The 16799-nt window shown below is 39.0% G+C and overlaps 2 protein-coding genes across 2 annotated transcripts; one reads left to right on the top strand and one right to left on the bottom strand.

Annotated features, from left to right (window-relative positions):
• The first annotated feature begins 993 nt into the window (after positions 1-993).
• Positions 994-2415, top strand: LOC110708895. Its single transcript, XM_021887118.1, has 2 exons — positions 994-2188; positions 2270-2415. The coding sequence occupies exons 1-2, from the start codon at positions 994-996 to the stop codon at positions 2413-2415; spliced, it is 1341 nt and encodes a 446-aa protein (XP_021742810.1).
• Positions 2416-13882: 11467 nt separating this feature from the next.
• On the bottom strand, positions 13883-16534 carry LOC110708896. The gene is made up of 2 exons (XM_021887119.1): positions 15132-16534; positions 13883-14168 (listed from the first exon to the last, which is right to left on the bottom strand). Exons 1-2 carry the CDS (start codon positions 16532-16534, stop codon positions 13883-13885), a joined length of 1689 nt encoding a protein of 562 aa, XP_021742811.1.
• Positions 16535-16799: the final 265 nt, after the last annotated feature.

The raw sequence follows: 16799 nt of genomic DNA on the forward strand, positions 1-16799 counted from the left end.
AAGGAATGAATCAATTGATTTAGTTGGATACACAGATGCTGACTATGCAGGTGATTTAGTGAACAGAAAGAGCACATCAGGTATGACTCAATTTCTTGGACCATGCTTAGTTTCTTGGGGTTCCAAGAAACAGAATACAGTTGCTTTGTCCACAGCGGAAGCTGAATATGTAGCTGCTGCAGCTTGTTGCTCACAAATGCTGTGGATAAAACAACAAATATGTGATTTTGGTTTAAAATTTGAATGTGTTCCAATTTATTGTGATAATACTAGTGCTATCTGTATATCTAAAGATCCAGTGTAAAATTCTAAGGTTAAGCATATCCATATTAGACACCACTTCTTAAAAGATAATGTGGAAAAAGGCTATATTAAGTTGGAATTCTGTCCTACTGATAATCAAATTGCTGATATTCTAACTAAGCCTTTGAGCAGAGAACGCTTTGAGAACATGAGACTGGAACTTGGGATGATCAAGCTGAATTGATTGCAACTGAAGTTCCTAGATATGGCATTGTCAAGTAACAAGATCAATTAGAAGAATAAAACATCTATCACAAACTTGGTGTGATAAACATAACGGGAATGTCACCGTTGGTAAATTCTTGGAGGTTAGTGCAATTAACACATATTTAAAACTGTACATATTATTCAAAGCAATGTAGACATGTATGTGACATGTTCCTTAAATCTTATTTTTCGAAAATTCTATTTTTCTTTTCAAGAAGATTTATCTTCTGGAATAATCTTTTATTAAATAAAGTGTGGAAAGATAAATTTTTGAATTTTAAAAGTTCCATCCAGATTGATTTTCAAAAATCAGATAAAATTCATTGTTCCTAAACCTATCTCTTCAACTTCTTTACACCGCTTCAAATATTTACCCCCCTTATAAATACTACCCAACCAACTCCACTAACTCACAGTCACATCAATTTAAAACCCTTGAACTCTCTCAACCACAAAATTTCTACAGCTAAACCACAATCAACCATGGCCGAAGAAAACCCTAAGAACCAAGAAGAGCGATCACCTTCAAAAACACCTAGCCCACAACCCATTAACCAAGAAATTCCTTTAGTGCTACTCCAAACCACCTCAGAACCTAAAAATACCAAGCCGAAAGCCCTTGAAGAAACTGCAACTTCCTCTACTGGAAGTTTACCCTCCGTCCTTGATCGAATTGGCTTATGGAAGAAGAGGAAAGCCGAAAAATCGGGAAAATCGCTGGAAGTTCAAATTCTTGAAATCGATATGATGGCGAAAGACGAGGGGCCTGAAGAAGGTAAGGAAAATTCTGAGGGGGAAGAAGATGAGAAAGCACTGGGAAAACAAGCTGAAAGGTATGTTGTAGGCTATAGAATTGATGATGCATGGTGTAGTAAGGTGAATTTCGAATTTCTAGATCTGCTAAAGTTCCAGGGTTGGGATGTTATGTTTACTGTTAAAGCAAAAAATTACTTGTATCCGTTGGCTATAGATGAATTCTGTAAGGAATGTGAATTTGAAGATGGTGTGTGTTATAGCAAAGTTAATGGTGTTGATGTTGAGTTTGATGCTGCTAGACTAGGGTCTATTCTGCAAGTTCCATGTGAGGGATTTGATGTCTATATGAAAGGGGTTGTGACTGTAAAAGTGGCAGGGCACACTAAAACTGAAATCATAAACTATTTGGGTGGTAAAAAGGGTGTTAGTGTAATGAATCACAATGATCTCTCTCCATTGCACAAATTATTGTTTAATTTGGTGAAGAAGTCCTTGGTTCCAAGGACACAAAAGAAAAATGAATTGTGCTATTTAGATATGGCCCTAATCTTTTGCATGTCTAAGAAAATTAAAATCAATTTCCCAGCACTTATGATCCAACACTTAGAGCATTGCATAGAAAAGGAAATAAAGGTTGGATATGCTGCGATTCTTGCTTCTGTGTTTGAAAATTTAGGTGTGCAATTGAGAGATTTTTATGGGCATATGAGGGAGAAAGGAGAAAATGTGATAAATGAAACCACTCTGAGAGGGTTGAGTCTTGCTGTAGTGAGGGGGAAGTGTGTGAGATATGAGGTTGCTCAGAAGAAAAAGGAGAAGGAAGAGGATTCACAGCTGAGAGTTCCTGTTAGGAAGAGCAGAAGGCTCTCTGTTGGAACTCAGGCTAAGACAAGTGTTGTTGATCCTCTGGAGTTAAGCGAAGGTGAAGGAGGAGTTGATGAGCAAGTAGCTGATTTATCTAATAGACTTATGTAGGTTGAAGGACAGCTCCTTGATTTGGCAGGGAAGATGAAGGCAATGGAACGGACTGATGTCACTCAGGCTAAGGAGTTCCATAAAGCAATCTCAAGCCTGGAAGCAAAACTGAAGAAAGCTCAAGATGACAACAAAGCAGATCTTGAGAAAATCTTGAAAGCGCTTGATGCTTGATCACCTCTGCAGCTTACCCTAGCCATTCCCTAGCTTAATATATTTCCTGTTGGTTTGTGGAACAATGCTCTGTTTTTCATGGATGTTTTTGAAATTTATTTGCTTTTGAATATTTTGGAACTTGGTCTGTAATATTTTTAAGTACTCTGGATGGTTGGTTTTGTTATATGCTATGGAAATTTGTCTATACTTGCATGCATTGTTGAGAATAAACAGGTGAAAGTACTAGCTTAAGAGAGCTAGCCAGCGCTGCTTCCAGCTTCCCACATTCGATGAATTGCCTGTGGGGCTGTGAGTAGATGAATAAAACTCTGAAAAGTCACGTTTTTGATAATGCCAAAAGGGGGAAAAGCAGGAGCAAACTTGAAAGCTGAAGTTGTTCTAATTCCAGTTGAGTAAGTAACAAAGGTTGTTCTCTTCTCTAAATTTTTCTTTGCTTTCTGTTTGTTTTTCATTTTCTTTTCATTATGTTATTTATTTCTGTTTTGTTTCTTTGCTTTTCTTATATGAAAAAAGAAAAAATTGAAAAATGAAAAATTAACCTTCTGTTTCTTTACTTATCATCCTCAGAAGTTTGCTCAGTTTGTCATCATCAAAAGGGGGGAAATTGTTGACCCTTATGAGGTTTTGATGATGATTTTAAGACTTGAGCAATTTCCTTTTAATAAGGATTTTCTAGTGTTGTGATGTTGGCAGGTTTAGTAAGCGTAGAGGGCTGAAGTAGGAACTGGAACAAAGGAACTTTAGAAGATCCATGAGGACAAGTAAATAACATAAGAAGAGTTCCAGCAATGGAACTTCCCGAAGTTTCTCAACGGGAACTTCAAACGGGTTGTAACGACCTGGTTCTGGTGTAATGCTGGGGCAAGCCTCAACAATCAAGGATCAACACAAAAATCAAGATATCAACCGAAGAAGATGAACTTCATAACTTATAGTTGTGTAAAAGATAAGTTTGTTTTCGTAGGATGATGTAAACATATAAATGATAGATATGCATGGAACCTATTAGAAATCAAATAAAGCTTGGCAAACAAATTAATTCGTAAAAGATAATTATAAGTTTTATGAAAAAGTACTTAATTGATTTTATCTTATAAAATCTGGTTTAACTTAGTTTTATCTTTTTCATAAAATTCTATCTTTTAACAAAAACGAATTTGATAAAATTTGGTTTTTATAAAAATGAAATTAAATCCGTTTGATTTCGGTTTTAAGGAAGATAAGATCAGATTTCTGTTTGATCTATCTTGTTTGCGAAAACCCTAGTTTGAGAAGCTGAGAAACTCCTATAAATATAGAAGTATTTCAGCTTAGCAAAATGAGAGTTTTAAGCGTGAAAACAACTTAGTGCTTAAGAGTAAGTTTGCCAAAGGTTTAAGCTTTATCATTTTGATTTCGGGTTTCATGTGTAGCTTTCCATTTATGTGTTAGAGTGTGTCTTTGAGTTGTAATTGGTTTTGGGGTGAGATTGTGGATTCTCTTAAATTCACACAAGTGTATGATTTTGAATTCTCTAAAATTCGAGTGGTAGCTGTGAGTGCACAGTGAGTGAAAGGAACCTGAGAAGTGTCTTGGGTCGCCTAGGAAGTGTCCTGGGTAAAGGGGAGAAAAAGGGTCCTGAGAAGTGTCTTAGGTCTGGTAGGAAGTGTCCTATCATAGAGCCAAGTGTCCGTGGTGGAACTTGCAAAGCAAAGGTCTGTGTAATAGGTTGTACTAGGATAGTTGCCTATTATAGTGGAATTTATTTATAAGTCCCAATAGGGTCGAGGTTTTACTTCCAGTTAGGCACTGGATGGTTTCCTCGTAAAACTTGTTGTGTGCTTTATGTTTTCTTTTTGTTTTAATTGCTTATTTTAGCTTAAGTTCCACGATTGGAACCTACTACTATTCACCCCCCCTCACGTAGTAGTTCATCTAAACTAACATTTTTCTACCTGTAATAAAATTGGAGAGCCTCGAAGAGGTGCTTTTGGATTTCTTTTAGACTTAGCATAGTCTCTCCAACAATTAATGGCATTGGATTTCTCCATGATTCAATTTGTTCTATTATAGATATTATAATTGCTTGGCCCTCATCATTTTTACCACTGGTAAGAAGATATTGGCTAAGAATGCAATAGAGGAAAGCTCTTCTCCTATAAACATGAAAAGATTTAGAGTGTGGTCCTTCAAAGTAAAAACGTGCAAATTCTTTTAAGTCAACATTGTTACCATGCACTATGTTTTTTAGATCTTTACCCCTAAGATCAAGAAAACTCTCATAATCTTTATAATAATACTCGCTAACCCTATGCATTACCGCAAGATTTAATGAAGGAAAGCCTAGAATGGCACCAAATTCTTCCGGTAAAGGGCATATTTCATCAAAGCCTAATCTAAAACAATGAGTATTAGAATCCCAATATTCTAAGGCGGTATGAATAAAGTCTATGTCAAGATCTACCCCCTTTATGCCATAAATACCCCCCATATGGAAAAAGTCAAGTTCTTTTCTCTCTTTAGTGGTTAAAGAACGACACCACTCACGTGTGAAATCACAAAAGCTTTTCTTAATTAAAGACATGATTAATTGTTAATTTAATTAATTTTTAATCTGTTCGAATTATACAGAAACCGTCAAATTTGGGGGCTATTTATAAACAAATTTTCGCCAGAATTCGAATCCTGAAGGAATTCGGAAAATTAAGTCTGTCGCCAGACGACAATCTTGTTGCGTGGTGTAGACACCCATTTGTGTTTCCCCAAAACCAAACCCAGTGATGAATAACCTTTCACGTCGAACCATAATCGAATGAGGTGAAAGTGTGAAAAGTCTAGTGATGCGGTAGTTTTTTTTATTAAAATCCTTCTTTCTGTTTTCGAAAACCAACTCTATTTTATTAAAAATATCCAATCTAGTTTAGTTTGGTCTGTAATAAGGGTCCAATAATAGTGTAGTTGGATGGGGCTCGCAAAGACCTTTTCAACGATACATTATAAGCCCAATTTCGATGAATATTGAGGAAGTTATGGCCAAAATACTAAACTGGACCCGGTTTGTTACATACGGCAGGGCCCAATGTTAATTATTATTCCTAAAATTATTAGTATTAATTATAATTTTCTAGAATTCTCTAGAAGGTTCTTTTAAATTATAATAGAGTTAGGATTAATAATTATATTAAGATGGATTTTTATTTGGAATAAAATATTATTATTTTATTATTATATTATTATTTTAATTATACAATTTCAGCTTCTGTACGGATTCCGTAGATCTAATTTGGTTAAAGATCAGATTCCGCGTGGAAAGCGCGTGAAAGCTCGGCTGTCGCCAAACGACAAGTCTGTCGCCTGGCTACAGACCTTGTCGCCTCGTGATAGAGTGTATTTCTGGCGACAACGTATAGTTTTATTCCTTATAAAATTCTATGCTTTTCCGGACTATTTTTCTTATAAATAGGGTCCTGGACCTCCGTTTTTATTCATCAACAATCAATTCACAATCACCCAATTCTCTCTATTCTCTCTTGAGCAATACATGCTTTCTTTCTCTCTCTTTCTAAACTAGCTTTTTGTAAACACAATACCGCATACACAAGACTTAGAAACATCTAGCCAAATTCGAAGTTGCCTTCGCCCTAGATGTGCAAGGTTTATAAGAAGATAATGTCAAGTCAAGAAGAACTCAATGAGGTTAAGGGACAGGTGGCTAACCTGGCTGAGATGTTGAAGGGTCTAACTCTTCAAATTAATGACCCTGCAAGACAACAAGAAATGGAGCTCATTCAGGAAAGTTTGAGCAAACTATCTAATGACTATAGATTCCAGAGGATTAGCTCGCAAGGGGTCTCGGTGGACAAAGACCTTCTTCCGCAAAAGTTCAATGCCAATGAAATCCCGAAATTCAAGCCAATGGATAACCCTTATTTTCATTTAAGAGAATTTGAAGCTGTAATGAACATTAAGGGAATAGATAAGAAAGCTTTTCATTCTGTGTTTTCTTTATCTTTAGAAACTGTGAGTCAACAATGGTACTTTTCTCTTGACAAAGAGAAAACCTCTAGTTGGGAGTCTATTATGAATGCTTTCATTGATAGATACAAGTGCAATGTTTAAGTTGAAACCGATCATAGGGAACTTAAAATATGATAGGCCGTTGTCGAGCCTACCAAAGATAAAGTCCTATCTTGGTCTCACTAGCTAATAGAAAGGGTAAGAAAGGGTCGAACCCAAGAGAGGCATTGAATCAACCACCGAAATACTACCGCATAAATAAGCTAAATGAAGTCGAAATTGATTTGGTTTTATGTAACAAGTGCTAGTTCAAGTCAACTAAAGCTAGGGGGAGAATAACAATATTTAGAGGATTCTAGGGCTCGGGTTATACCACTCAACTTCATCACATATCACGATTAGCATGCATAAACAAGGTAAAATGAGGGGTAAAATAGGGGAAATCATCTAAAGCACCCAACTACTCTCTCAAGCTAGAGGGATTACTTGAATCATGAATACAACCTACTCTCATGGTTACAAAGCATAAAACAAGTGTTAAAGCATAATCACGATGACATAAACATTCCCTTGACTAGAAATTCCTATTCTCATGGCATTTCAAGTCAATCAAGCATAAGGGAGCTAACTCAGGTTCATTTCTCGATCTTTCATTAAGAAAGCTTGGATAATAGTTCTAGCAATGGCCATATACAAGAACTAAGCAATTAAACCACTAAAGCTCAACTAATTAACCCCCAACAAATACCAAATTAGCACATGCAACAAATAATTAGTGACTACATTAAGGGTTTTACCGAAACCCTAGAAAATTAGACTACTCACAATCCATGGAGATTAAAGAAATTAAAAACTTCAAGTAATTCATGAACAAGATTCAACTAAGGATTAAGTTAATTAACAATCTAAGCATACAAGAATTAAACAAGAAAATTAACAATCAAAGCAATTGAAATGGAAAAGAAGAGTGAGAAAAACATTACTAGAAGCTTGAACTTGAATAACAATGGTGGAACTTGTCTTCTACAATGATTGAGAATGAAATTTCCAAGATAATAATTATAATCTAACTAATGATTTGAGAATATTTGGGTTTCTACAATTACAAACTAAGAGAAAAGCTCTAAAAACTTGGATGCCGTACAATTGAGCAAAGGGGGGTATTTATATGACCCTCAAAATAAAAAGGACGGAGAAAACAAGAGTCGGGCACGACTACAGGTGCGCACGGACGTGCCAGGGGTGGCACGGATGTGCTACCCTAAGCACGGCCGTGCTGAAGCAGAGGTGGAGAATCAGTTTGCTACTGATTTGCCCAGGATATTCTGCACGGACGTGCTGGCTGACTTGCACGGACGTGCTGAAGTCTTGCACGTCCGTGACAAATCAGGCAGTAGCATGTTTCTCTGGGACACTCCTGCACGGTCGTGCAGGGTCTTCTAGGCCCTTCTCTTCACATTTTCTTCGGTTTTGCTCCTTTGTCACGGCTTCTAACCTCGGTTTATCATCCATATGCTTCAAATGATCGTCTTTGGACCTAAAAACTCAACAAAAACACTAACAACCCGTAAAGCAAGGGATATACAAAAATTGAACGAAAATAGGATAGAAGTGAACCAAAATGCTAATATATCAAGTAAACAAGGTTCAAAATCACCTTAAAATCATATCAAATAACAAGTTATCAAATCCCCCCAAGCTAAGTTTTTACTAGTCCTCGAGCAAAACAAACATGTCAAACTAAGAAGGAAGATTACTTAGTAATGATCAAACCAAGGAGAGAAAATACAAACACAAATCCGCATGGCAAGAACCATAAACACTTTTAGCACAAGTGAAAGCAATTTAAACCCCTAAGTCGCCTAAGTGGACGAGTTTTTATTTCGTGAGGGTTTCCCTTGAGCTTAACCTACAACTCACATAAACCACACCAAACTATCATAACACATCGTTATCATCAAAGTGGTCAAAACACACCAAACCAATGTTTTTATTGCCCAAGTCAACTCATCGGGATATAAATCACAAGCAAGACAAGCGAGCAACTTTCAAGAATTACTATTCATACAAATGTGCACATGAGTTGGGGGTAGAGAGGCAAACTAAGCAAGGTTGCACTAGGATACTTCCTTATACCTTTTACTAGTTCATTAGAGCACGTCTAGATATTCCAAAGTTGCAAAGCCCTCTTTCGGTTATAAAATCTCAAAATGCAAGTCCACCTCCCAAAATGCACTCCCAAGCCCTTTCAACTACGCTCTAATTCTGGAATTTACACAAGAAACATCACAATAGATAGTGTGTGGGAGGCATCCACAAATTGACCTCTAGAAAAGAAAAAGTGAAATTTTTTTTTGAGAATTTGGAGGAGTTTTTGACTTCCTCTTATTTTTCTATTTATTTCTTTTTTTTTCCTTTCTTTTTTTTTACATTCATTGCCCTCGCCTCTTTTAACTGTGAGCGGCTATTTCTTTTATTCGAAACATGTGGCTTATTATGCCACTTATTACACAAGATACACACAGAACTAATTCCCTAGTAGAGTTTCATTTTGGGGAGGAAGGGAGACACACCAAGGGCACAAGGGACCGCAATTTGATTCAAACATATCCTACTTTGGGCAAATTTGACAATATCCTATGCTAGACGTGCAATTGAGCATTCATCGGTTTTCATTTCATATACACTAGTGCAATCAAGATTAATGAGCCTCTAAATGACCCCAACTCTTGCACACACCCTTCTAAAATAACTTTTACTCATCACTCAAGAGTCAAGCAAGCAAATCATATAAGCATCGTCATTTGAGTCTCATCCAAGGGCTAATTTTTTCGTTTTTTCATTTTTTTTTTTTTTTGGGTTTAAGGTTACTAGAAAGCAAGAAAAGATAGAAAGTTAGGAAAACTAAGCTAAGCATAAAAAAAAAAATTAAAACACAACTATATATCTAAATAAATAAAAAGAGAAGAGAAGAGAAGTATTCACACATTAAGAGATTTGGATTTAGGGTGTTGGATTTCAAAGGGAGCAAATTTGGATGTTAAGGGGATTGGATGTTAGGGGAAGGAACAAGCAACATGCAAAGTATTTACCAACAAACACATACAAGAACCAACATAAGAACCAAAGAGGAAGACTCCCCCCCAAGCTATCATAAACATTGTCCCCAATGTTAAAACAATTAAAGCACAAGAAAGGGGATAAAGAGACTAACTCATTGGCTCGGGCCTCCTTGGGAGCTTGAGCCCCCGGGGTACCAATGCCGGTAGACATTTCGGAATTCACCCAATTCCGACCGAAGACCCTCGAAGCTTGTCCTCATGTTGTCGTACGAGGACCTCATGTCTTCGTGAGACTTTCTCATAGTCTCGAACTCGGTGGTCATCCGGTTGAACCCGTCGTTGATCATCTGCATTTGTTACTCGAAGGTGAGGGGTGGGTTGCCCTCACCCATGCCTTGACCTTGGTACCCTTGTTGGTGCTCGTATTGTTGTTGTTGTTGGAATTGTTGTTGTGGTGGTGGTTGCTGTTGCTCTTCTTGCTCTTGCTCCTCTTCTTCGTCTTCACCGGGATCCCAAGGGTGGTCTCTCTCAAAGACCCAGTTGGTCTCATCGTAGATAAAGGTCCGCTCCAGGTCGGGGAGGTAGGCGTAGGACCGCCCACTCACGTGCCACAAGTTGGGGTGCGGCCCTTCCACGTCCTCTATCCACCTCATCGTCCTCAGCGACTGCGTATCAATCTGCGTCGCACCTGGGCAAACATCATGATCTGCAAAATCAAGGTTAAGAGCAGTAGCAATAATAGTGATCATTCCACCTATGGTGATGTTACCGGACCCGATGGCAACATCTTCTAGGTGGTCTACAAACCAAGACCCTACATCTAAGGCCGTGCTACCCTCACTCAAGTGCCATAGGAAGTGAAGCTCCCTAGTGGACACTACCCCCGAACTATCACCTCTAGCGAACCTCGTGTTCGCTATGGTGCGCTGTGACATCCTAAAGGCGGGGTGGATGATGGCCGTGGACTTATCGTTCCTAGGGTTGTAGTTGAAGAGGCCAGTGATTTTCCTCCAAAACTCACCCGCATTATAGCTACAGGGTAGCCTATCTTTTGGCCCGATGGTTCCGTTCGTAGGCCACCCAAAAGCTTGGTTCACCCTATTAATAGTCATGTTCTGTTGGGTGTTCATGAGTTGAAAGGTAATGCGGCGGGGGTTCTTTTTGGTGTCCCGTTGGACTTGGAGGGTGGAAAGGAACTCAAGAGTTAATCTCTTGTAGGTCGGGGCGTGCAAGTCTAGCCAACCACCTAGGCCACATCCCTCGAATAGCATTCTAATGTCCTCCCCTACCCCCAAGGATTCGGCCACATCCTCGTTGTAGAATTTGGTAGGCCTAATTCTCCTCCTACTAATTCTTAGGAAATTGTTCGAAAAGGTTTGGTTATTGAAGATTATTCCCATTGTATCCACTTGTGGTGGATCAACGGGGGGAGGAGAAGGGTTGCGGTACCTTGCGTCCGTGTTTCTATGTCGATTTCTTCTAGACATGGTCGGTCTTTATGCAATGCAATCAAACAAACCACAACCAAGTAATCAACACAATAAACACACAAGAGGCACTAAGTCCACTAAGACACAACCAAAGCTCAAACAAGGCCTACAATTACAACACAATCAAGCTAAGCTCTAAGTCTCCCACCTAAGACAAGTAAATCACCAAGCAACAAAGACCATTTCAATAATGCATCCACAACAATTCTTCATCAATTTCATGCAATATTATCAAACAAATCAACACAACAATCCACCTAAACAAGTATGTTCTTCCTTCACCAAAATCAACTCCTTAATTCCATACTTACAAAAATTTCAATTCTCAAAACACACCGAACACCACCAAATTCACTAAAACTTTGTAATTATCAACTATCAATCACTCACAACCAATTTAAACAAACTTTCTCAAGCAATTTCATGCAAAAATTCAAGAATTTAAACATAAAATTAGTGAAAGGGAGGAACGATTATACCGAGCTTATCGTGGGTGTAAAACCCGCAATTGAACCTTTCTTACCTTCCTTTTGGTTGCTTGAGAACCCTACTTCAACCAATTGCTTCAAAATTAGCTCCCAAAGAAAACCCCCGAATTGATTTTTCAAAGTAAGGGTTTGAGTTTTTGGTTGATTTTTGGGTTTGAATGTGATGAAAGGAGTAGTAGTTTGTGAATTTGTTGAAAAGGAGTGAAGATTTTGGTATAAAGAGTTGAATTTGGGTGAGAATTTGGGTAGGAATGGAGAATTGAGTGAGTTTTGAGGAGGGGAAGAGGAGTTTTTAGAGAGAGGAGGAGAGAGAATCGTGCTTGAGAAATGTGAGAATGAGTGATTTTTTTTTAATGCTCTAACCCCGTGCTTATTACAACCAAAGTCTAGGCTGCACGGACGTGCCAAATTCAGCACGGACGTGCAGCTTCGAGCAGAATTAAAGGGCTTACTGCCTCATTTGGCACGTCCGTGCTGACTTTCACGCACGGACGTGATGATTTTGGCACGTCCGTGCTGAACTTCAAAGGTTGGTTGCTCCATTTTTGCTCGTTTCTGCCTGATTCTGCACGAACGTGCGATGTTCAGCACGTCCGTGCAGATCTGATGCTGCACATTTTTCTCTCTCTTTTTTTTTTAATAATAATAGTAAGGCATAATAATGATAAAATTACTTTTATTACCATTATTATTATTATTTTTAAAATTCCCTATTACTTCACTTTCACAAAAACCTTTTCTTACTTCTCTTTTCATCAACACCTACAAAAGACATTGATAGAAAAGTTAGTAATAATAAGAGTGATGGAAATTAAGTAATAGTTTATAAGAGAGAGAGATAGTTGAGAAACTCGGGTTGCCTCCCGGAAGCGCTCTTTTAACGTCACTAGCTTGACGACATTGCGGGATCAATGAGAGTAGGGAACATCAAACTCATCAAGGTGAACAACCTTGTCTTCCTCATGCACAAAACCGTCAAAGTATGCCTTAAGCCTTTGGCCATTCACTTTGAACGGTTCACCATTGTCATTTGAGATTTCTATCGCTCCATATGGAAATACCTTCTTAACGGTAAAAGGTCCACTCCATCTTGACTTAAGCTTACCCGGAAATAACTTCAACCGGGAATTGAATATTAGGACCTTGTCACCTTCCTTAAACTCCCTTTTGCTAATATGCTTGTCATGCCAAGCTTTGGTCTTTTCTTTGTAGATCCTTGCACTCTCATATGCATCCAACCTTAATTCTTCCAAGGCGTGGAGGTCAAGCAACCTCTTCTCACCGGCGCTTTGAAGGTCAAAATTCAATGTTTTGATAGCCCAATGAGCCCGATGCTCAAGTTCTACCGGCAAGTGGCATGACTTCCCATAGACAAGCTTGTATGGTGTGGTGCCAATAGGAGTTCTGAACGCGGTGCGATAGGCCTATAGGGCATCATCAAGCTTTGTAGACCAATCTTTTCTAGACCTATCCACCGTTTTCTCAAGAATCATTTTTACCTCCAGGTTTGAAATTTCAGCTTGACCACTTGTTTGGGGGTGGTAAGCTAATGACACCTTGTGCCTCACACCATATTTCTCAAGGAGAGCTTGAAAGGATCGCTTTGCAAAGTGTGAACCTCCATCACTAATCACAGCCCGGGGTACTCCAAACCTTGGGAAAATTACTCTTTTGAAGAGCTTGACCATAACCTTAGCATCATTAGTAGGAGATGCAACCACTTCCACCCACTTTGACACGTAATCGACGACCACTAGAATGAACTTGTTCCCAAAAGAGCTCGGGAAAGGCCCCATGAAATCGATGCCCCATACATCAAAAATTTCAAGTTCAAGGATGTTGTTCAAAGGCATTTAATTTCTTTTTGAAATATTACCGGTTCTTTGACACCGATCACAAGCTTTCACCACACCCCACACATCTTTGAACATTTTTGGCCAAAAGAAACCGCATTGCAATATTTTTTCCAAGGTCTTGTTATCACTCATATGTCCTCCACAAGGTGAGGAGTGACACATTGTGATAACATCTTTAATTTCATTATCCGGGACACACCTTCTAAAAAGGCCATCAACACCTTGTTTGAAAAGCAAGGGGTCGTCCCAAAAGTATTGGCTCACATCATGAAGAAACTTCCTTTTTTGTTGATAAGAGAGGTCGGGAGAAAGAATAGAGCTAGAAAAGTAGTTTGCAATGTCCGCAAACCATGGTGTCGGTGCTTGGAGAATAGCAAATAGTTGATCATCAAGGAATGAATCCTCGATTGGCAAGTTATCAAGATCACCTACAAAGATAGGTAACCGTGAAAGATGATCGGCCACAACATTTTCGGCACCCTCCTTGTCTCTAATCTCAATATCATAGTCTTGTAAGAGCAAGACCCACCGTATCAACCTTGGCTTCGGTTCTTTATTTGACAAGAGGTACTTCAAGGCCGAATGTCGGTGAAGACTATGACTTTAGACCCCAACAAGTAGGACCTAAACTTCTCAATTGCATGAACAATAGCTAGAAACTCTTTTTCCGTGGTCGTGTAATTCCTTTGTGCATCATCTAATGTTTTGATAGTGTAGTAGATAGCATGGAGCTTCTTATCCTTCCTTTGTCTAAGAACAGACCTAATGGCAAAATCCGAAGCATCACACATGAGCTCAAAAGGAAGCTCCCAATTAGGGGGTTGAATAATAGGACCCGAAATCAATGCCTCCTTCAACCTATCAAATGCTAGAAAACAATCATTAGTAAACACAAAAAGGGCATCCTTTACCAACAATTGAGTCAGCGGCTTTGCGATTTTTGAAAAATCCTTTATGAACCGGCGGTAAAAACCCGCATGTCCAAGAAAGCTCCTTATCCCCTTCACATTTGTAGGGGGTGGGAGGCACTTAATGACCTCAATTTTGGCACGATCAAATTCAATGCCCCTACTAGAAATCACATGACCAAGAACAATGCCCTCCTCTACCATAAAATGACATTTCTCCCAATTCAAAATTAAGTTCACCTCTTGACATCTTTTCAACACTTTAATCAAATTCGAAAGGCATATGTCAAAAGATGAACAAAAAACAGAAAAGTCATCCATAAATACTTCAATTGATGATTCAAGCATGTCGGAAACAATAGACATCATACACCTTTGAAATGTGGAAGGTGCATTACAAAGTCCAAATGGCATCCTTCGATAAGCAAAGGTGCCAAAAGGGCATGTGAATGTAGTCTTCTCTTGATCCTCGGGTTGGATTGGGATTTGGAAGAATCCCGAGTATCCATCCAAGAAACAATATTGACTATGTGATGCTAGTCTTTCCAAAATTTGATCAATGAAGGGGAGTGGGAAGTGGTCTTTCCGGGTGGACTTATTCAATTTTCGGTAATCAATACACATCCTCCACCCGGTGACCGACCTCGTAGAAATGGTCTCACCCTTATCATTCTTGATGATGGTCATGCCTCCCTTTTTAGGCACAACTTGAACCGGGCTAACCCACTTACTATTGGAGATAGGGTAGATTATGCCCGCCTCAAGAAGTTTTAAAACTTCTTTTTTCACAACTTCCTTCATGTTTGGATTGAGCCTTGTTTGGTGCTCAATCGAGGAAGCATGATCATCATCAAGTAAAATCTTATGCATGCATATAGTAGGACTTATCCCCTTAATGTCATCAATTTTATACCCAATGACATCTCTATACTCCCTTAAAACATCTAGGAGTTTCCCAAGAGAGGTGTCATCAAGATTAGCATTGAAAATAACGGGATAACTCTCACTATCATCAAGAAAAGCATATTTAAGTAAAGGAGGAAGGGGTTTAAGTTCAACCTTATGAGGAGGCGTAGTCATCTCTTCTTTTACCTCCACATTGAGCACTTCCACTTTCATTTCGTTGTGGACTAAAGGTTGGTTGAGCAAAAGATCATACCCCCTTGTTTCTTCACTTTCCTCAACTAAGCCTCCCGTTAGGATAGCTTGTAAAGGATCTCTTTCAAACAAATTCTCTTGGAACTTCTCTAAGTCCCTTTCCAAAGTATCAACTCTATGAACTTCATCATACAATGGCTTTTTCAATGCTTGTGGGAATGAAAATGATATTTTCTCATCTCCCACATTCAAGGTCAATCTTCCTTGCTTAATATCAATCACCACTCCCGCGGTGTTCAAAAACGGTCTTCCCAAGATTAGGGGCACCGTAGTATCTTCTTCCATTTCCATTACCACAGTGTCACATGGCACAAATACTCTTCCAACTTGAACCGGCACATCTTCAAGAATTCCCAAAGGTAGCCTAACCGTGCGGTCGGCCAATTGTAAGGACATTCTTGTTGGCTTCAAGTCTCCAACTTTCAAACTCTTAGCAATTGAGTAGGGCATCAAGCTCACACTTTCCCCAAGATCGCATAAAGCATCCATAGCTTCCATATCTCCAATCTTCACCGGTATTGCATAGCTACCCGGGTCACCAAACTTTTGAGGAAGCTTGTTTTGAATGATTACTTTCACCTCCTTAGGAAGGGAGATGGTTGCACTCTCTTCAAGCCTACTCTTGTTGGATAGAAGATCCTTCAAAAACTTTGCATACGTAGGCATTTGTGACATGGCATGAAGAAAGGGGATGTTCAATTGAAGTCCTCTCATGACTTCAAGAAAATTTGAAAGCTTCTCATTCGATTTCTTTTCTACAATCCTATGAGGGAATGGAATGGGAGGCTTGTATACTTTCATAGGGGGCTTTTCTACTCTTTCCTCATCTCCCTCACTTTCTTTTGTTACTCCCTTGTCATTCTTTTGTTTCTTCTTTTTCTCAACATCAACTATTTCATTTTCAAAGTCATCCTCATTTCTTACCACAACTCCCTCATCTCCCTTTTGAGGCTCCTCTTCGCTCATGACCGACCCTTCATAACCTCTCCCCAATCTCAAAGTAATGGCCTTATCTTGCTCCTTTGGGTTCACCACCGTTGAGCTTGGGAAGTGACCGCTAGGACTTAAGGATAAACTCCCAACTTGTTGTGCTATTTGTGCCAATTGATTCTCAATTATCTTGTTGTGTGCTTGAAGTTGTTGGATGTTCGCTTGCATATCCACATTGCTTCTTCCTTGATGTATAATGAAGGTCTCAAGTGCGGCTTCAAGGCTAGACTTTTGAGGAGGTGGAGGAGCGGGTTGGTAATATTGTTACCTTTGTTGGTTTTGATTGGGATGGCGATATGGAACTTGTCGGTTTTGAGAGTGAGGTTGGTTGTAGTGGTTTTGGGATTGGTTTTGGCTTTGATTGTAGCTATTTTGTGGGGGCCCTTGGTTTTGTTGCTTCCATCCCGTACTTTGTTGGGGTTTCCAACTTTGA

This window comes from Chenopodium quinoa, unplaced genomic scaffold, assembly GCF_001683475.1.
Source record: "Chenopodium quinoa cultivar QQ74 unplaced genomic scaffold, ASM168347v1, whole genome shotgun sequence".
Classification (NCBI taxonomy): Eukaryota; Viridiplantae; Streptophyta; class Magnoliopsida; order Caryophyllales; family Amaranthaceae; genus Chenopodium; species Chenopodium quinoa.